General features: G+C 42.7%; 2 protein-coding genes across 3 annotated transcripts; one reads left to right on the top strand and one right to left on the bottom strand.

The window, feature by feature from the left end:
* Positions 1 to 66: 66 nt before the first annotated feature.
* Positions 67 to 8,529, bottom strand: LOC111840330 (uncharacterized). 2 transcript variants are annotated; one of them, XM_072713783.1, is made up of 6 exons: positions 8,101 to 8,529; positions 7,089 to 7,268; positions 5,559 to 5,670; positions 4,449 to 4,651; positions 1,544 to 1,621; positions 67 to 1,469 (listed from the first exon to the last, which is right to left on the bottom strand). In XM_072713783.1, exons 1-6 carry the CDS (start codon positions 8,205 to 8,207, stop codon positions 689 to 691), a joined length of 1,461 nt encoding a protein of 486 aa, XP_072569884.1. In that variant the 5' UTR covers positions 8,208 to 8,529; the 3' UTR covers positions 67 to 688. The 2 variants fall into 2 exon arrangements, with proteins under 2 accessions (XP_072569884.1, XP_023660799.2); XM_023805031.2 differs by having other exon boundaries at positions 5,559 to 5,677; positions 7,135 to 7,268; positions 8,101 to 8,492.
* A 4,176-nt stretch (positions 8,530 to 12,705) lies between these two features.
* On the top strand, positions 12,706 to 19,132 carry snx21 (sorting nexin family member 21). The gene is made up of 4 exons (XM_023805125.2): positions 12,706 to 12,842; positions 15,818 to 16,094; positions 16,411 to 16,568; positions 16,675 to 19,132. Exons 2-4 carry the CDS (start codon positions 15,833 to 15,835, stop codon positions 17,428 to 17,430), a joined length of 1,176 nt encoding a protein of 391 aa, XP_023660893.1. The 5' UTR covers positions 12,706 to 12,842; positions 15,818 to 15,832; the 3' UTR covers positions 17,431 to 19,132.
* The last annotated feature ends 1,877 nt before the right edge of the window (positions 19,133 to 21,009 follow it).

Here is a 21,009-nt window from a genome sequence, read left to right on the forward strand (position 1 = left end):
TACAATTTTAAATCGAAAGGCGATTTTTAATAAATAGTGAAAAGTCGACACAGCATGACACAAAAATGAAACCCAAGTTTTTATTAACCTTTAATGTACAGTAAAAACCTGTCAGGCTTCACGAATATGCACACTGGAGAAAAAAAAAATGTGCGAAATAAAACAGCTTTTCCTAAACTTGCCTGTATAATCAAAACTCCTGATGCCAAGTTAATTTGGGGGAGGGGGGAAAAAAAATAAAAAATATGTGGCCTTCCTAAACCATAAGGCCTAACCCAAACTCTACTAGCAATCAGATTCTGACCAAGCAGTTCATTAAAAAAAAAAAAAAAAAAAAAACAGCAGAGAATAACAGAATTAAGCTCTCAATAGTAAACAGGCCATCTTAAATTGAGTAGATTACAAAATGGACCTATATAGCACCTGCTCTGGTCCATAGCTCTTAGCAACTTATACTGATTTACACATCACTCCTTTTAATACCAAGAACCAATCGTTAGATTCTACTCAGGCAACATCACGTGTCCCAAGTGCTCGGAGACCAAATTAAGATAAAACCATAACATTTACAGGAGGCAACGTAATGTGTGTGAACTGACAGAAGCCCCTCTATTGAATGGGGGAGGGGGGAAAAAAACCTTCAGAGCATAGTATGAAGGCTGAAGCTTTGAGAGTTTTGTCATCGCCCTCAGTCTTGGGAAGCAGACCTAGAACGGGAACGCGAGCGGGACTGAGATTTGGAGCGAGATGGGGACCTGGAGGCCGAGCGCTTTGCTGGAGACTTTGGTTGGCCTTCATCAGCAGGAGGGGATGGAGAGCGAGAGGCTGATTTGGCACACTCTGCTTTCCCATTCTCCATCGGGGAAGGAGAGCGGCTGCGAGACTTCTCAACAGATTTCTCTTTTGAGTGACTACGCGAGTCACACTCCGATTTTGGGTTGGAGCGACTCTTTGAGCGAGACTTGCGATCAGCAGAGCGGCTGCGAGACTTCTGTCCCCGTGATCGGGACCGAGACTTCTGAGCACGAGAATGGGACCGAGATTTTCCATCCTGGGACCTAGATCGAGACTTTGCCCCACGGGACCTAGATCGAGACTTTGCCCCACGGGACCTAGATCGAGACTTTGCCCCACGGGACCTAGATCGAGACTTTGCCCCACGGGACCTAGATCGAGACTTTGCCCCACGGGACCTAGATCGAGACTTTGCCCCACGGGACCTAGATCGAGACTTTGCCCCACGGGACCTAGATCGTGACTTTGCCCCACGGGATCGAGAGCGAGACTTTGCCCCACGGGACCTAGATCGTGACTTTGCCCCACGGGATCGAGAGCGAGACTTTGCCCCACGGGATCTAGATCGTGACTTTGCCCCACGGGATCGAGAGCGAGATTTCCCACCACGGGAACGGGACCTTGACTTCTTGTCACGAGATCCTGAGCGAGACTTCCTGGCATGGGATCGAGACCTGCAGGATGAAATTCATAGTAAGAGTACACCACAGGTTAACACCCAGCAGCACAAAATGTCCAAGTAGCTCACCGTGAACGTGATCTGGAATTGCTTCGTGATCGACTACTCCGACGGCTCCTGCTGCGTGATCGACGGCGGCTACGGGACCTGCATGTCACAAAGGGCACTAAGAATCCCCACTTCTCTGCAATGCACAGCGACAATAGTTTGTGTTCTGTGAAGGAGGTTCTCAAAAACTGGCAGGCAAAAAGCAAGGAAAATGTCTCCTTGGCACCGGCATAAGATCTCTAAAACACCCAACCATGTCAATGTGCACAAACCAGTATTCAATATCTAGTCCAGGGTTCTTCAACTCTGGACCTCGATTCCAAATCCAGGCCGTGTTTTCAGTTCTCCCAGGTAGTTGTTTAATAATTACTGATTCTGATTGGTCAAAGGCTTCACACCTGACTGACAGGTAAAGGAAGGCTGGAAAACCAGCAGTGCTCGGACCTCGAGGACCATGAGTTGAATAACCCTGATCTAGTCAATCTGCGACACTGTCAAACATCGTATATCCTCCTTGCCTCCTATAGGGCATCCAATACAGCCGTATTATTCAGAAAGATATCCATCCCATAACTAACAATTTCAGCATATTAACTACAGAAAACCAACCAGATGGCATACATAAGAGTTATTAGGTGAGGGGCTTACCATTTTTTCTTGATATTCCTCATATTAAGTAGTGTTTGTATCCATCAGTAACAAGTGGTGTTCAAATGTAGATTCAAAATAATTGTTCAACTTAAAGTAGACCCTTATATCTGCCAAGTGAGTTTACTGCTGATGTCTTACTGGCTGTTCACATACTCCCCACATACTCTGCATCAGCTATTGGGCTTCTTGGCAACACCAACACACTAGATCCCATACACCTAGGTGCTGTGTTCACTGTCACTAATAGGGCTGCACGATTTGGGGGAAATATTGAAGCACGATTTTTCTGACAGAAATTGCGATTACGATTTGATTTGCGATTTAATTTTTTTTATGTCAAGCTTCAGTTCAATATTCAGTGTGTAGTAATTTTAAAACATATGACGCAGCATGAGATACCATCAGTATTAACTGGTCTATATTCTAATGCAAGGATGAGAAGTTAAAGATGTGATGTGTCAAGTTAAAGTAATAATGAAAACAATTGCAGCAAAGAGAAAAATAGCGATCTTGCAGGTAACGCTGATTACCCTACTAATAACACTAGAACCGCCTTTTCTCACGCCAATGAACAAGCAAGAACTACTTCTGTGTATGCAGCCCTTTTGTTTGCGCTATTGTGTTATTAGTGTTAATAACAGCAGCTAACAACACTCAAAGACGTAATGTTCATAACAGAGCGGTTGTTCTGTCCTGAAATCATAAAGCTGGAAATTTTTAAACGTAGTATGCATTTTATAAAATGTTGAATAAATAGGTTGTTTAATGGTGATTTCATGTTGGTCGAAGTTTCCACTTAACTTTATACGGTTATTTTCTATACAAATTAATTCAGGTGAAACAAAAAATGTACGTGTTTATGGTTGCAAACTTTCAGACTCACCCAAGAAATCTTACGACAAATCTATATTCCATTCTGAACTTAATATTAGCTTAATCAAAAACGTTACGGCAGTTTGCAAACCCTACAGACTATTTACAAGGTAATAAAACTTATACATGTAAATGTGTGTGCAGAACAGAGAACAGATCGAAAATCTCACTCCATGCAGCTGACCAAAGTTGCCAACCCTGCATTTTATTTTAAATGAACGTAAAATGCAGTTTGACAAGCAGCTTATCATTCCTTTACTTTGTTACTCGGACAAATACAAAACGAATGATTAAACATTATACGCGTCTCTTTTTGCATGTTTTCTAAATAAGACCACGTGCCCATACCAAACTGCAATATCGATTAAAGCGATCTACTTCTGATAGGTGAACATGACTGGCACGCGAGAAGCACAGCGCTTGTGATTGGTGAGAATGACTGTCACACAGGGAGTACTGCATGAATTTGTAAAACTATTCTCACCGCAGTTTTAAACCCTGGGTCCGACTTGCTGTATAATGTATATCCTAAATCGCAGCTTTTGCGATTTGCTAATCGCGTTGTTTCAAATCGACTTGAAATTGAAAAATCGTCCAGCCCTAGTCACCAATACACTTGGTATTCCAATACACTAACAGTACATGTGACAGGTGCGTACAAGGTGGTACACAGTCAGACCAAAGCCCCCTGTTCCTCTACCCAGCATACAGGTAGCTCATCAAGCAAGCCCCCTCCCCAATAAGTAAATCTGCGAAAATGTGACCTGAAGAACCTGACCAGGTGCTTCAGCAGTGCTGAACACGAAAGGGAAGGCATTTAGAACCACTGCTACAACAGAGGATTGTACTGTTGGTCTAGAGGAATGCGCCACAGAGGTAATCAGCAACATGAATACCTGCACTGAAAACTTTCCTAAGACAAGGATATACCCAAGCCATAGCCCATGCTGCACACCAGCTTCACTACATTTGTCATAGTTAACGCTGATCACAAGGTGGCCAGATTGCACAGATTGACCCAAGAGTCATATGAAGCATCTGTGGCCAATCAGAATCAGTAATTGTTTACCTACCTGGGAGACCTGAAAACAAGACCTGGATTTGGAATTGAAGGTCCACCTAGGACACTAAGAACTGGCATGCACACAGTCCTCTCACACCTCAAGTGCAAAAGCAGCCATGTTATAATGTTATTTACTTACTAGTCATTCCATCAAAACCAAGAAACTCCTCACCTGAAGGCCACCTTCTACGACAGGGTCACGTACTTTCTATCTCGGTACAAGTTAAGAGCCGACCTTAGACTACAAACACAAGGGCCACACAGCCAAGTCTCGCACTTCAAATTCCTCAGTGTTCACAGCAGAACAAGCATAACCATACAAGTAATTCTGGTAGCCACCTTGATCGGCTGCCAGAATAGGACCGGCGCCGACGTGGTTTGTCCTCCACAAGGCGAATCTTCCTGCCATTGATGTCAGTCCCATCCAGCTTGTCAATGGCTCTCCTCATGTCGGAGTGGGAGCGGAACTCAATCACACCCTCATTGGTGCGCTCCTTGTGGGCATCCGCATATGTCACCTCACCCGCCTGACGCATGAAGTCCTGTGTGGAGAGAACAACACGAGCATGATGCATCAAGGGTCAGCCAATTTAAGACCATCAATACATTTTGCTAAACAAAACCCTGATGAGCTCTTCAATTTCAGCTGCTCCTTGTAGACTAGCAGGCTATACAATGTGTTAAAGGTTTTTCTTCATATGCATTTGCATGAGCTGTGTATGCACTCTGTGTGCAAATCAAACTTTCACACTTGCTGCTGGTCAGCAAGAGACAAACTTCTATGGTTTTGAAATACAGTGGAAAACACTTATAGTAATAAGGTTACAGTGATCAACCGCTTATATGGATCAAAAAGCTTGGGACAGAATCATTCCTGCACAGATACTGTTTAAATACTTCACTTAGCTACCTGAGGCTAATGAGGCGTGCAGAGAAAACATGACGGGAAAAAGAAAATCATCATCTCTCAATGACAAAGTCTCATTAAAGCTAATGATAAACTGCCAAAAACGAGCCACTGAGATGCAGCAACAAAATCACAATAAGCACTTTGAGATAATGTAATGTCGTGAAAATACACTGTATAAATTGAAAATCATGTACAGCACCGTATTATAGCGTATTATACACAGTTCAGTGGGGCAATTTAATTTGCACAGTACTGGAACAGCTGTATTGCGTTTTGAAACCAACAAAATTAAGCAAATAGACGCTATCCATTTTATTACCTTGCATCCATTTAATAGAAACACAAAATGTCAGATGGTAATCTGCCTGTGACTTTCTTCATGTTATAATGATCATCCGCTTATCGTGATCAATTTCACACAGAGAGGGGTGATCACTATAAGTGGTTTCCACTGTATTTGATTCCATAGATGGCAACACCAACTTATTTGACAGACACTCTTGGTAGATATATCCAATTTGCCCAGTCCTCATGCCCACCTTGAGGTCCTGCCAACTGCAGCGGCTGGACAGATTCTCCACAATGAGCCGGTACTCAGTGCGAACCGGTGGCCCATACTTATCTCTTCCGGAGCGGCTCCTGCTGTAACCACTATTGCCTTCAAACAGGAAGAACAGACAATTAGCATGGTGAAATGGCAAGAACACAGATTCTCCAAAGGATTTAAAAAAGGGAACCTTATCAAAATAAAGAGACATGGGGAGTCTGGATCTGGACCTTGAGACAGTCCTTGTTGACTTGCGCATGAAACCTTCCTCATGCTCAAATGACCCTTGAAGAGAGCAACTTATTTTAATAACTACAGTAGTCTGCAAACCTGACAGAAGTGGGCTGCTATTCTCAAACAATGCCAACCTGTGTGTACTATAAAATATCACAAGTGAAGTGGCTGCAGAAATCTAGATTGCTGTTCCTGGTCAAAATTCCAATGAGCAGCAATGTTTTCCAGGAAATGATCACAGCAAAAAAGCAAAGGACACTTAAAACCACAAACCCAAAGAAAAAAATGCATTTAAAAAAGGCAGAATCATCAGTCTACCATAAAAATCTAAGTGACATTGCATTTAAAAGCGGTGGTATTACTGGCTTACAAGACACACCCACTGCTTGACTGATGACAGCCAGACTCGAAGAAAACTGCTTTTACAAAGCAGAATATACTGCGGCAATATCACGCTTCTGCTAATACCACTCCGTTATTTCTGTCAACATAAAAACCAACGGGATTCCTCACCATCACCCTGGTCTATTGGCAAAAGGCTGTTGTCATCATGGCTTCCGGTTAGGTCAGCCAAAGGGTCAAAGGGCAAAGGTCACACACACATTGTAAGGTGAAAGCCAAGGCCACAGGGACAGGCAGTCATCTTAGCCTCAATGGACTCGGACTCAGCCCGCAGTGGACTCTTTCAAATTGAAACATCAAGGACTTTGTTAATGATAAATTGAGATGGTAGATACATTGCAACTTCACAAGTTATAACCTCGGTTATTTACATGACAGCTGTTCTACTTATTTTCCAGCCAATTCGTCCACCACTTTACCAATTGCTTCCAGCTAAACACCAAATATTTAAAGTACATTTGACGTTTTAAATTTTGCAGCTGCCTTGCAAATATACCTGACCCATCCATCCCCCAACCCCCAAATACAAATAAGGTTATATGTTCCACCAGTAGCTATCTCGCCACCACATGGAACACCATCTTGTGACTTTGGTCAGTGATGGAAATGAACTGGATAAAGAAACACAATCCCACCTGAAGTTGCAAGGAAAACTTACTCTCCCACCCACCATTTGAATGCAAACTCGCTCAAAAAGATTCTAAATTAAAACTTCACCACAAAAGTGATTTAATTATCCCACCATGGTCCATGTTACTGGACACGCGCATAACACACAAGTACTGCAAGCAGTTATTAGACTTGAAGAAACTTAAAGAGAACTTAAAGGGAAACCCAAGTCGGGTAAAGCTACACGTACGCTAAGCTACTCTGGGATGCGTGTTGCGTGCCTTGACCGGGTTTATAGCGCCCACGCCCCCATGAAGCCCCACCATATCCGTCGCGATCACGCCGAGGTCCCCTGGCGTGCTCCACGATGACCCGCTCCCCGCACAGGTCCTTCCCGTTCAGCTCGTAGACCGCGTCGTCTGCATCGCGGGTGTCGTCGAATTCCACAAAGCCATACCTGAAAAACAATGCGTTGCATATTTACAAGATAAACCAACATGATTTTGCTTTCAAAGTACCACATTAATGATAAACTGAAGCCGCCATGAACTTTTCAAACTAGCGATCAACCCCTAACGCTTCGACTGATAATAAATAAAGTCCCGTTATAAGATCCACCCAGCTGCAGATTCGTATGCAAACCGTCCTCAGTAATAACAGCCTACAGGGGCTTAAGCGCGCGCATATCATCTCGTATTTAACCGATAAAGTCCTCTGTCAAACAACTGCAATAGATCAAAACGTGCAACAATGCAGAATTAAACTACATCTCTTCGACTTACCACCTGGTTAAAGTTACGCAGAACTGTGTAGCAACATACAGCCGAAGCGAACTGCAGACAAGTAGCAAACAAACATGGCTACCAAGCCAGCCGACCCCCAATTAATACAGTAACGGCACGGCGCGTACGGAACACAAATTTCATTTCAATGTTAAGTGCTATTCGTCTACCGGTCGGTTACAATCGTTCTCCCTGCAAGAACACAGATTCCAAACATGCCACAGACACCAAAGGGAGGTAGCGGGACGCCACAGGGGCCGCCAGGGAGACACACGGACAGGCAGCGGCGGCGCAACTCGCTCGCGCGGCCATTTTGTGCACGCTGCAATCCCGCGTGTTCGCCACAGAAACGGCGTAACAGCCATTAACTTCAAAATACTGCTTTCTTTCGGACCATAACTGCGTCCACTGTCGAATCGGAGATTTTTTTAGTTAACCGGGCCTAAGAAGACGCACTGAACTTCCTTCAATGTCCAGACCGAACACACGGGCCCTTGTCTATCTTACCCGTTTTTCAAATCGATTTCCAGGAGTTTTCCGTAACCGCTGAAAAACCTCTGGATGTCCTTCTCTCGAACATGATAACTCAATCTGCCTATATAGACACGAGGCATGTTGGTCAGCCGTTCGAATTTTGCCTTCTTTTCACCAACTTTGCTTGCCACTCTGAAATACAAATAACCTCCGCCAGCAGCCCCGTCTACATAAGAAGTAAAAAGCGGCGACTCGCGCGGGCACCAAATAGCCGGCGACGTGCTTTCGTCACGCGCCTAGTAACCTGCTCAGCGGCGACCCCGAACCTGCAAACAAATGACGCAAACCGGCACCTTCCCACTACAGTAATTACCCGTATTTCGTTCGGTTCCTTTCTGTGCATGCAAATTAGTTCACTAAATATTCTGCTGAAAACTAATGCAGGTGGAGACTAATGCACACTTCAAGATTCAAGAGATTCAAGATTCTTTATTTGTCACATACATAGTTATAACAAGTACAACATGCAGTGAAATGAACCCTGACCGATCCACTTCCATTTTACCTTCAAAATATGCATTGAGGCAGAAATTGTATTTTGAAATATGGAAACAATTTGACTTTCATAAACGATTATATATTAATTTGTCTCGAAAATTTGTTTGAGCGCAAAGTAGCATATAATTCAGTGTGCGAAATACGGGGGGTCCGACACCCCCGATTAACCTATGAGACCCAAAGCTTCAAAAGCAAAATTTTAAGGGGGTCTCAAGATCGGTATTGCGCAACAATAAGGAGATGGGGACCCCCCCGAATACTGATGAGTATTTCACACACTGATATAATTTCATACTTTTATCTTATTGTTGGGTACTAAACGACTATTAATGGTCTGAGTGACCATTGATTCCTGGCTGCATTATTTACAAGCATATAACTTTGGAAAAAGTTGAAAAGTGACCACAGCAAAATTTCAGTTTCACTCATCAATTTATGGGTGTGCGTCTTCTTTGCTTCTCACTGATGAAGGACTTCTTCCTTGCTTTATAGGTCTTCAGTCCTGCTTCTAGGAGCCTAGCAGTGCACTTCACACCACTTAATGTTTCCCATTCTTCTTGAAGGTCATCCTCCAATTTATAAGGCACTGGCATTAGAAAGTCTCTTCTGCCCTCTACCTGGCTAGTTTTTGGTTACTGCCAGTGTCTCCTGCTTCACCTTGTTCTTGTGTACTGCTGTGTTAGAAACGTTGAGCCTGTAAGCAGCCTGCCTCGCAGTGTAGCCTTCTGCCAGCAGAACCAGGAATTAAAAATGCAGATAAAAAATAGAGCGGTCTCTTAATTTTTCCCGGAGCTGTATGTTTAGTAACCAGCAAACAGAGAAGTAGTATTTGATTTCAATGAGTTTATTTAGCTTTGCACGTTTTATTTATATGTGGCAACTGATGGTAAAATGGACCTCGGGTTTATTTGTAATACCCAGTAGCAAAGAATCACCTATAATTCAGATTTTTTTTTTAAGTACTCGAACCAATAGTATTCTACATATTGTGAACTGCACCTGTTCGATTTAATTACAACATATTTTATATTGCCTAAATGAATCGCATTATTGTACTAAATTGCAGGTATTATACGATATAGTGTAATACAATGAAACACTAAATGATTGAAGTAAGTCTAATTAGCTTTTCAGATTGTCAAAGAATACTGAGAAACATTCAATGGGCCCACAACAAGAGCAGTCAATACTACAAGACAATTGTTTTAAAATCAATATAGGCCTATTACAGCATTGTAAAGTACTTGTAAAATGGTGTTGGACTTTAGCGGACTTTTTAACTAGTTCAAATTCCAACTACCATTGAAATGAATGAGAAAATCGTGTTGATTCTCACTAGCTAAAGCATAATTTCCGATATCAAGAATTGGTATTTAACTAGTTAAAATTGAATTTCTGATATCAATATTTTGCATTCTAACTAGTTAAAACTGAATTTCTGATATCAATATTTTGCATTCTAACTAGTTAAAACTGAATTTCTGATATCTTATAGAAATGGATTAAAGTTAATATGGCTTGCCATACCTCGCAATGTTCTCGCAATTGCGGTTAACACGACAGCTACATCTATTTGGAATTCACCTAATCACCACTAGATGTCACTTTTCTTGTGTTTTATTTGAAACCTTCTCCGCACGTGTTTTATCTGTGATTTAAGGAACCACACAGTCTAAGCACGTTCCAGTCGGATAATTAATACATCAATAACCTTTTTTTGTACTTTGACATCTTTAAACCCATAAGCTATTGCATTATGCAAGCAACCACGATGAATCCTTGGAACAAATGTGTGTGTAACTACCTAGGTTAGGCTACATTTAATATCTCAAGGTATGTGGCCTAGATTTCAAAACCAGAGAAGGTTATAATATATACATATATATATACATATATATATATATATATATATACACACACACACACACACACACACACACACACACACACAATTTCTTCTTATAATTTTTTAATTCTTTTAAATTAACAAGGTGCTCTTATAAACTAACTGTATTGCCCTTAGTCTAGGTAGGGAAGCTGTGACAGGTAAGCGGGAGACTGAAGTGCAGTGCACCTTCTCTTCTACCTAAACTAAACATACAAGCGGTGGCATCTGCCCACTTTCCTAGTGTGACTTAACAGCTACACCCTGTGTGGATATTTAGGTGCACAACTCATGTCTAACTGGTCTCTTAGCTGGTGCATAAATGCAAGACGAAAGAAGTCAGACTCAAACATAGTGCATACCTGCAGGACACCCCAAAGCAAGGCAGTCAGCCTCCCCAGCTTCAGCCAAGCCAGCCATCTCTGGGTGAAGGCCTCTTTAACTTTCTGCTCCTCCCACGTTGAAGTGGCCGGAATTACATTGCCTTGTTGACTGCTCCTCGACAGAGGCTGGTTCCTTATCTACAAACTGAGCTAACCTGTAAGGAAGACAAGCAGTATTTGGAGAGGCTTATTCAAATGTCCTTAGCAGTGGACCGACTAGTACGGGAATGCAGGAAACCAACTGGAACCCTGGTGCCTCCCATGTCCTGGATGTCCAGTCCTGAGGAGGAGAAGCCCGAGCCCTGCAGCTTGGGAGAAGACCTCTCAGCCCCAAAGAACACCAAAGGAAGATCCAGCACCAACTCTGTCTATAGTGTGGAGGGGCAGATCATTACTGCACCAATTGCCCCACCCAACCAACCCCATGCCCCAGCTTGCAACCTACCTGGGTGAGATCCTCCATCGTTATCAGTGTCTATCAGTGTCAATTCACTGTCGCAGTGCAGCTTTCCTTAGGTTTATCTGTCCATTGACCTCTGCTGCAACCTCTAGTTTCTTTATCAAAGCATATGTGTGTGATAAATACTGGATCTGAGTGAGATCAATTGTTCAGAATCGGTGAATGAATTTCAGCTGGGTTATGGGATTCCTGATGTACTAGGTAAGTTTATTTAAGAGCCGGGTGGCTGCAGGGAAAAAAACAGTGAACGCCATGTGAGGTTCTGCTCGTGACTCTTCCGTGATGCCAGTGATGGCATTTAAAATGAGTCCCACTTCAGTTGTGTCATCTGCAAACTTTCAAATTTTGATGAGCTTGTCTGAAGAGGCGCAGTCATTCGTGTAGAGTGAAAATAGGAGGGGTGAGAGAGTACAGCCCTGGGGGCATCCTGTGGTAATGGCCTTAGGGTCAGACAGGTGTATGTAGACAGCCATACATACTGCTTCCTGTTTGTCAGGAAGCTGGTAATCCACTGACAGATGCTTGGAGGTACAGCTAGCTGAGTCAACTTGCTGTGGAGAAGCGATGGAGCAATATTATTGAAAGTCCACAAACAGGATCCTGGCATATGTGTTGGGAGAGTCCTGAGGTTGGCAAATGTAGTGAATGGACAGGTTAATTGCATCCTCCGTTGAGCAATTTGCTCTGCTTGTAAACTGCAGACTGTCAAGGAAGGGGTCTGTGATGGACTTGACAGGCCAGCCACAGTTGGAAAGATCAAGTTCAAAAAGTACAAATCCAGACCAAAATTTTGTCTCAATCAACCAGTTGAGTACTCTGGGACTGTCACTCTTTAGATTCACCAGGTTGGTTAAAATCTTGGTCTGGATTTGTACTTTCTGGACCTGAACTTTCCATCTCTGAGGCCAGCATCAGGCATTCAAAGGTTTTCATAACCACTAAGGTCAAGGCAACCGGCCTGTAGTCATTTAGTCCAGCCCTAATGATGGAAGTGTGTTATTTAATCATACATGAACTGTGTGAATGTACATTTTGACTATTGGAGCTGTGCCATAATAGCTTTTTAAGCCAAGCAACCTCCATGACATAGTTTCTCACTTGAAAGGAGAAATGACCCATAATAAGGTGTTTAGGTTTGCATCTCCTTTTTTCGAGTGTGTGACAGCATATATGTTACCAGATATTACACATAGTTGTATAATCATTCAATTGTTTTACCATCCTAACTTTAATTTTGATTGTAATATTTACAGAAAGTCTAAAGCAAGTTTCTATGGCTTTCAGAAAAACAGCTCATTTCCGTATTGACGTATTTCAATGGAGCATATATTACAGTCATTACGGTAAACCGAACACTCCCTCTGAGATATATTCCGCACTCCCGACTCATGCAACAGTTCGCGCAAGTTGGAGTAAATTAAATCAGTCGTCTTAACTCGTTACTCTGATTTAAAACATAGTGCTGTTCGGGTTCTTCAGGAGGATACAAGTAAGTTGCTGATCGCTGTTTTGCAACTTTTCTTATGAATGACACCGAGAGCCTTTCTCTTGCTGGCGAAGGTAACTTGGTGTGTGTTTACTGCGCGGAAAGTCCTGGATGCGTGCAGCTTACGCGTACGCGTCCATATGCTGCCATTTACGGCGTTAAGCATGCAAAACCTCCGTCCGTGTGATAAATACCGTCCTTATAATACCTTTGTTACCAAACATTTTATCGTGTTCTGTAACTAATTTAGTCTTAGCCCTATCAGATAATCGTAATTGCATTATAGCTCGGGTCACACCGCATAAAATAAATGGCATATATAAACACAGAACTAGCTAGGTTTCCTTATGGACATTTACCTCCGTGGTCGGAATTTTTCTGGGAATTATTTTGGATAATGGCGATAAAGCTACACGGGCCAGCATGCCCGCTTTAGCCGTGGTGACAGCGCCAGCAGCCTGACCGGTCCGGCTGTTATGCGGCTCTGGCGTCGTTATTTCCATTAGAAATGGGGCGCCTTGGCTTTGCAGCGCCTGTCTTTTCGGCTGATCTGCGAAGCTCTTAAATGATTCCCAGTGTGGGCCTTGTGTAAACCACACGGAGCCGGTAACATTACGAAGTGCTGAAAGATGCATGAGAGACGGGCTGGGCTCGTCATCTCGGCGTCCCGTTCGCCGGCGCGGCCGCTGGCGGCTCCTCTTCATTATTCACTCACCGTCCACAAGAGTCGCCTCTTATATTTTCGCGAGGTTGTATTTCACAGTCAATTCCCGTTTTTTAGCCTTTTCGGGTACTACTAAATCTCACTTCTGATCTGTCACACATTTATTATTGTGTCGCAGTCACTTACTGTAACTCGTGGACGTTCGAATTCCCGCCATATTATGGAAGTTAGTGTTGCTCTGTACTTAATCTGTTCAATTATACCTTTATCATAGCTAATAATATCTATCAAGCTTAGTTTGGCGTCAGTGTTACCTTAAAAGGCTTACTAAATGACTCGTTTTGCATGAATAGTTACAGGATTAAACGATTTGGCCAGCTTTTGTTTTTTTTTTAATTATGGGGAAAACTTATTGCTCAATGGACCAGCAGCAGTTTTTCCAAGTCCAATCGCGAATGTCATATGACGTAGTGCTTTGTAGGACATCGATCTGAAAGGAAAGCCCATTTCCATTCCTCATGCCCGGACACCCCCAACTGGAAAAAATATTGTGCACAATTTTTTATATCGAATGTTTAAGCATAGGATCAACACTATAAAAGTGAAAATTAATATCAACATTGCTCGGTATGTATCCGTTTTGCGGGTAACAGATTTGCGAGATTTCACCAGCTGTAGGGAAGTACCAGGATTGCTCCTTTTCAAGCTTTGCAAGACGAAGCCTTTTAATGTCGTTCTTCCCAGGTATTAATATCTGCCTGAGATTAGTACTGCATAATTCTGCAGCCTTTCGGGAAGTCTGCAGTATTCAGTTTCCACCATGAATAATGAAATATACTTTAAATGTTTCTTTTCTAAAAATATCTATATGAACGCAAATGCAAATTAAATTATAATTGCAAAATGTCATCCATCCATCCATCCATTTTTGTAGCCGATTTCCCTCTTCGGGGTTGTGGGGGGGTCTGGAGCCTATCCCGGAGGCTACAGACACAAATCAGGGAACAACCCAGGACTGGGGGCCTACCAAAATAAGTTATCCTTATATGAAAAATAATTGTATGAGGTGCACTGAAAGTTGGTGGGATATTCAGTTTTAAAAATGTGTCTCGTGTAGCTTTTGAAAATCACTTTGTCAAAGCAGGTGGATGTGTGTGTGTGCGATAAATGCTGGGTCTGAGTGAAATCAGTTTTTCCGAACTGGAACTAAATCGGCTTCAATTATGTCCGCAGTATCTTTTGTTTCAGCTCACGATTCCAAATAAGCAGCCCCTCCCCCATTTGCATGAATGGTTCAAGCCATCTAACAAATCTTGTGAAATAGTTAAGTACTTATGTAATAGTACTTTTAGAATTTAAGTTTTTAATTTCTGAAGAAAACTGGAAAGTTTTATTTTCTTTCTTCAGAATGGTTTCAGTTCCATTTCCTATCAAATCTGTAACTTTAAACCAGTAATACATCAAAATAAAGTAGCAAACAGGACCATAAAGGCACCAATGTGGCAAAATAACCTGCTTAAGCAAAGGCTTTAGGTTTCCACAGCTGAGCTGCCAAAACTGTAGGGCATTAATGTAAAAGACCACACTGAATTTGACATGCTGTAAACTTTGTAATCTTTAATTTGTAATGTAAAGTATGTGTTGCTGTAATTTATGAAAAGTTATACAGTTTAACTTGTGGTCAAAATAAGACAAATCAGTTGTGTTTTTATACCATTTTTACATTGTCAACTACAGTTTACGTTTACAAAGTAAATTAATACGATGAAATGCAATATAAGACCCTTTTTTTTTGGTATTTTTCATTTCTTTTTTTGTATTTTGTGTTAGCATACTATGTACTTTTGCCCATGTTTTATCCATCTGCCCAGTTTGAGCTGGGCTGCACCCTGGGCAGAATGTCGCTCCATCACTGGGCACATACAGTCACGCAGACGATGTTAGACCCCATTTAGAAACCTCTCATTGCAAGTCTTTCAACTATGGAAGGAAACCAGTGAAACATGAGGAACATGCAGAAGGTTTAAGGCAGCAGTGCTGTCGACTGAGCCACCTGATACGTATAATATAATGCAGTGCTGCACTGCACTGCACTGGCGCACCCACTGTTGGTATTATGTTGCACTGTGTCACACCTGTCTTGCACTTGTAAATTTTATTTTGCAGTCGTTGCTCCATGACCCCACATGAAAGCCTTTTCTTTTTCTCAACACTTGGTTAAAGTGAAATGACATTTCAATTAATCCTTATTTACATGTGGTCCCTGAACTGTGTAGGTTCTGTAAACACAGAATTGGAACTGTTGTTTTCTCAGTGGTGGGCAGGTGAGATGGCATCCAAGCTCTTGGACAGACTCCGGCGCACGCTGTTCAAGGAGGGTGCGATCCCTGCTGACCTAGAAAGCAATGAGGACTTTCCAGAAAGTTCCGAGCTGGAGGATGACACAGAGTATGTGTCGGCGCGGCTGGGAGGAACGCTCAGCTTCGAGGCTGAGAGGGCGCTGGATTCTGAGGACCCAGGCGAGACCTCGGGGGTGGACAGCGACTCAGATTTTTTTGCAGAATCGCTGGAGAACGGGTCCTGCAGCACAGGTAGATCTGCCATGGCCTACAATGCTAAACTCTTATCATGAGAGGATTTTCTGCGAGTCACAGAAAAATGATACTTGTGTATATATATATTTTTTCTATGTATTCAATATACATGAAAACATAAATGTCCAAAAAAAATTACAAAATTGGTGATAATAGTGACAAATCCTCTCTTATCTGTGGCTGGGCTTGTCTTTCCTCAGAGGAAGTCCAGTGTAAGCATGTTTCACTTCCATCTTCAGTCTGTGACTACACGGCCATTTTTGCACGCTGTGTTCCTGTACACAGTTCCTCTGCATTATTTCTCATTCTGCAGATGCCAGTCCAGTCGGCCTACCATCTGGAGGGACATCCTTGCTGACCAGGCAGCTGCAGGAGAGCTGGCGCAGCTTGCGTTCCCGCAGCCTCCCAGAGAAGCTGGTGTTTGAGGTGACCGACGCCAGTGTGGTGCAGGAGGGCACTTCTAAATACGTGGTGAGTGTGGAGGAGCTGTGCCTGATTGCCCCAGCCGGGGATTCCTGGAAGGCTGTTTCGGCGTCGCGCTGTGTGGAGACACCACCTTGCCCATCTCCCTTCTCAGCTCTACACCATCCACGTGATCCAGTCGGGGACCTTCGACAAGACGCCGGCGGTGATCGCACGACGCTACACTGATTTTGCACGGCTCCACAGGCGCCTGCGTCGCCATCACGGAGAGGAGATGGAAGGCGTGTGCTTCCCCCGCAAGAAGCTGCGGAGGAACTTTGTGGCTGAGACCATCGCTAAGCGCAGCCGGGCCTTCGAGCAGTACCTAGCGCACCTGCATTCCCTGCCAGACCTGCGGCAGTCCCCCATTTTCCTCCAGTTCTTCTACCTGGGTGACCTGCGGGCAGGCCAGATGCTGCTGCGGGCGGGCCAGTACAGAGAAGCCTTAGGCACCTTGCAGAATGCACTCCGGCTTCAGGAGAAGTTGGGGTGCCAGCAGCAGCAAGATCCGCAGCAACGGACCCACTGGATCTTCAACTTGTTGGCACTGGTGGCCTGTTTCCAGGAGCTGGAGCAGCTGGGTGAGGCCCAGGAGCACTGCGACCGTGCCCTGCAGGACCTCACCCCATCCCAAGATGCCCTGCAGCAGCAGCAGTTCCACCCTCTGCTCATCCCACTTCTCCAGGCTAACGTCAGGCTGTCTTGGAAGATCTCCAAGGACAAGCGTCGGTGGGAAGCCCTTTTGCAGGAGCTCCAGGACCGCGGGGTAGACGTAGTAAACCAGCCAAGCTTGAAAGAGTACCTCACAAAGGAAGAGCTGGAGGGTGGTGAGGGGGAGGCTAAACACAGAGCTAGAGACGACACCATCTAAAATACTTACCCAGGTGTTCAGAATTAGTTAAGCATCCAGATATATGCCAGAGCACTACAGGAACGTACACAAGCACAGTGCTGCTCTTCTGCTTCACGTAGGCACCTGCTAAGATGCTAAGAAGCCACTTCATGTTGCTGTAGAGCACAGCTGAAGAGGAAGCACTTTTGATATATCTCTTCATTCTTTATGAACTTTCCTCTTAGACTTTTGCAAATGACACTACTCCATTGATGTACATTTTGCGTAGGTAAATTATGTAGCAAAATGTAGCGGAGCCTGTTACAGTTCTGTGTTCACAGCTAATGTTCTGATTTTCTTTCCTGGGTCATATTTGATGAAGGGATATGTTACAGAATATAAAGGGAAATATATGTGGGTAAAGCCACTCGCAAAACTAATGAAATTAAAGGAAGGTGTTTTTAGAATTTTTATTTTTTGGTTGTGTGCCCTGTGATGGGCATGACATCCCATTCAGGGTGTATCCCAGCCATGTGCTCCAGGATTGATTTTTTTTTTTCCCCCCACACAATGCTGGGATGGTTTTAAAGTGCTAGTGAACTTTTGCTCCAAAGGTCATTCAGTTTTGATGTACTCTACACAAGTACTAGTGTCCTTGGTGGAAATTTTAGTATGATTTTTCAAATGGTTTTGGCATTTAACTTGTCTGATAGTTTTGATTAGGGACAGCTGAACTGTAATAGTAAATCTACTGTTAAGTAGTGCAGACGTCTAAGTTGGGATTGGTTAAGTATACTAGGTTCCAATAGGAATTTACATTTTTTTTCAAGTAGATTTTGATTTCAAAAAGGCTGTACTGTTTACTAGCTTTCTATTTGATGAATAATTTTACTTTTAAGAATATCGTTTGAGAATTGCGTCACAGTCTTGAACCCCGATCTGGCAGTCACTCACCTCTGCACATAATATGGCTTTCTGAGGTACTCTGAAAACATGGCTGTGCATTTCAGTTAATAGAATACAATCCGTTTGCACTGTTTGCTGTGAACCTGACTAGCATTTAGAAAAACTGCTGCTACTCATTTTATTACACATGCTCTAGAGTGAAAGTCTTTGCACAAGTATAAAAGTGTCGTGCTCATTTGCACTTCTGGCATTGGTGTGGGTTTTTTTTGGGTGGGTGGGTTAGGTGACTGAATTTTCAGTAGCTGATGGAGTTCTATGCTATTCTGATTTTTGCTGTTTTGTGTTACATTTTTAAAGGTGTTATTTAGTACTTTTGTAGGTATGATATCAGTGCTGCATTCATGTTTGTATCACGCATTCTACTCCTTCATTGCACATTCAGTAGTCACTAGGAACGGTTTGTCGTGTGGGCTTCCATGTCATACGCAATGGGGCTTATATTTGCATTTTCCCTCCATCTTGTTAAAGGATATGAAAATAAGCTGTTCAGCTGACGTGGAAATAGTTTATCAACATGGCATTAGAAAAAATACTGGCATTAAGTTAGCGGAAGCTTGTTATTGGTTTCCTTGCTGTAGTGCCTTTGCTCCTTCTACATCTCCGTCTTTAATGAATGTGATCTTAATTTTTGTGAACACTCAGTTTTAGATAGGGTGCAAAAGTTTTACAAACCTATAACATTTGCAGTATTTTTCTACATGTATTGTTTATGGCTTTACCCTTTAGAGCTTCAGAGTGGTTTGAATTATATTTCAATAAACTGTTTTAAAAAATATTGCTTGTTTTTGTTTGATTTAATTTTCGTCTTTCTTTTTTAAGAAAAGCCTGAGTTGGCTGAGGTGTTCATTTCAGCTGGTTTAATTTCCCATAAACACCAGATATGTCAGCACATGCTGTTATCTATTTTTACCTTCTTGTAGCATACCAAAATGTACCACAGCCTTGTGAAAACAAATAATTGATTGCTGAAGTCTTATGAAAGGCATCTCCTACCATCTCAGATTCAATTAGTTGTGAAACTTTTACTGGCTTAATGCATATGCTAGGCATCCCATTTAATTTAGAAGACCCTTTTTGTCCAAAGTGATGTTTGAGTGAGGATCTGAGAGCAGGGGTCAGCCGCCATCTCTGTAGCAACTGTTGTTAAGGGTCCTGCTCAAGTGCCCCAATGATTACTCTGCTAACCCTGAAATTTTAAGAGAGAACCTCCAGATATGGGGACACATGCTTAACCCCTCGGGGACAAATAAAGTTTTTTTTTTTTGATTGATAACCCACTGAGCTACACACCCCCTTGAGAAATGCATAGACAACCTGGTAGATTCAGGGGGGAAGCACTTGATAGGGGCCTTTAAATATGTAAAACGATACCTAAAATTGGACAGGAGACCCAAGGGGACATTTTGCATGCCAGCTGCTCTTCTTTGAAGGTGTATTAAAACATGTAAGCAAACAGAAAATCATAATATAAAGAATAAAGAATTAATTAATCTCTGAAGATGATTGCGCAATCTGAAGTCTGTTTTACTCAATGTGACATAGGGTGACCGGATTTGTCATTTCAGTTAAAACGACCTGGGGATTTACGTAAGCACTGACTTCTTGCTGTGTGCTGATTGATCAGTCTCCTATAACCATAAATGTGTCACTAATGTTAATGTTTATATTGTTTTATTTCTATTTTATTTACTTTGCCGTCATAAAGTTGTTTCTTGTCACCATATGCAGTGTACAGAATATGGCTGCACCAAGATGGTGGCCCAAGGCGAATGCGCAATGCTATTGATGCCCTCCTAGTGCGCCCCTAGTGGTCTGGCACCCCCAGCAAATCTGTTGGCAATATTAATTTATTGTCCTTTAGGCGTCCAATTCGAGGACAGTGATTGGCTCATTTTATGTTGCTATGTGCATGTCTTGTATCAGTAATTGGCTACGCTGCTACATGAAATGGGCACTTTCTTTAGCGCCCAAGACATATTTCAATAAGACTGAGTGAGACGAGGACAAACATGAAGCTGATTTTACCCCAAACGTCATGATTTTTCTTATGTATGTGTGTGTATATATATATTAATATATATATATATATATATATATATATATATATATATATATATATATATTACACGCTATTATGCATTTTCAACACAGTGGGCTAAGCCTCTGTACCTGTGATCAGAAGGTTGCCGGTTTGAGCCCGGCCTTACCTTACCATGTGTGTGGGTCCTTCAGCAAGGCCCTTAACCTCCAGCTCCCTGGGTGCTGTAACTGGTGGCTACAGAGAGCTGGGGAGGCATAAAGAGAATTTCTTCACTCGGATCAATAAAGTATTATTATTATTGAAATTAAGTAATTTTAAAAAGAAAAATGAAAACTCCCTGTTAAACCAGGGAGGGCGGCGCTCTAGCGCCCTCTGTTGACCAGTCGCCTCTGGTGAAACAGCTAGTCTTTCAATCAAGCAAATAAACCAGCCAAAGCATAAGAACTGAATCATTTAGCCAAGCACAGGAGCCTTTCATTTTTAAAGTAGTTTGTAAAACCTGAAGTAGATCAAATTGTCATGGATTTTCTGATCACCCTAATGTAGCCGAAAGCTACATATTTGTATGTAAAGAACCGCTGTCAAACTCAAGGCCTTCGAGATGAATTGCG

Source organism: Paramormyrops kingsleyae, chromosome 6, assembly GCF_048594095.1.
Source record: "Paramormyrops kingsleyae isolate MSU_618 chromosome 6, PKINGS_0.4, whole genome shotgun sequence".
In the NCBI taxonomy this organism is placed as follows: Eukaryota; Metazoa; Chordata; class Actinopteri; order Osteoglossiformes; family Mormyridae; genus Paramormyrops; species Paramormyrops kingsleyae.

Coding starts and splice junctions, on each gene's coding strand:
- LOC111840330 (XM_072713783.1), bottom strand. CDS start 8,207: ATGCCTCGTGTCTATATAGGCAGATTGAGTTATCATGTTCGAGAGAAG. Junction 5,671..7,088: donor TATAAACCCGGTCAAGGCAC/GCAACACGCATC, acceptor TGAAGGCAATAG/TGGTTACAGCAGGAGCCGCT. Junction 4,652..5,558: donor GCAGTTGGCAGGACCTCAAG/GTGGGCATGAGG, acceptor CTCTCCACACAG/GACTTCATGCGTCAGGCGGG.
- snx21 (XM_023805125.2), top strand. CDS start 15,833: ATGGCATCCAAGCTCTTGGACAGACTCCGGCGCACGCTGTTCAAGGAG. Junction 16,095..16,410: donor GAACGGGTCCTGCAGCACAG/GTAGATCTGCCA, acceptor CTCATTCTGCAG/ATGCCAGTCCAGTCGGCCTA. Junction 16,569..16,674: donor AGGGCACTTCTAAATACGTG/GTGAGTGTGGAG, acceptor CTCCCTTCTCAG/CTCTACACCATCCACGTGAT.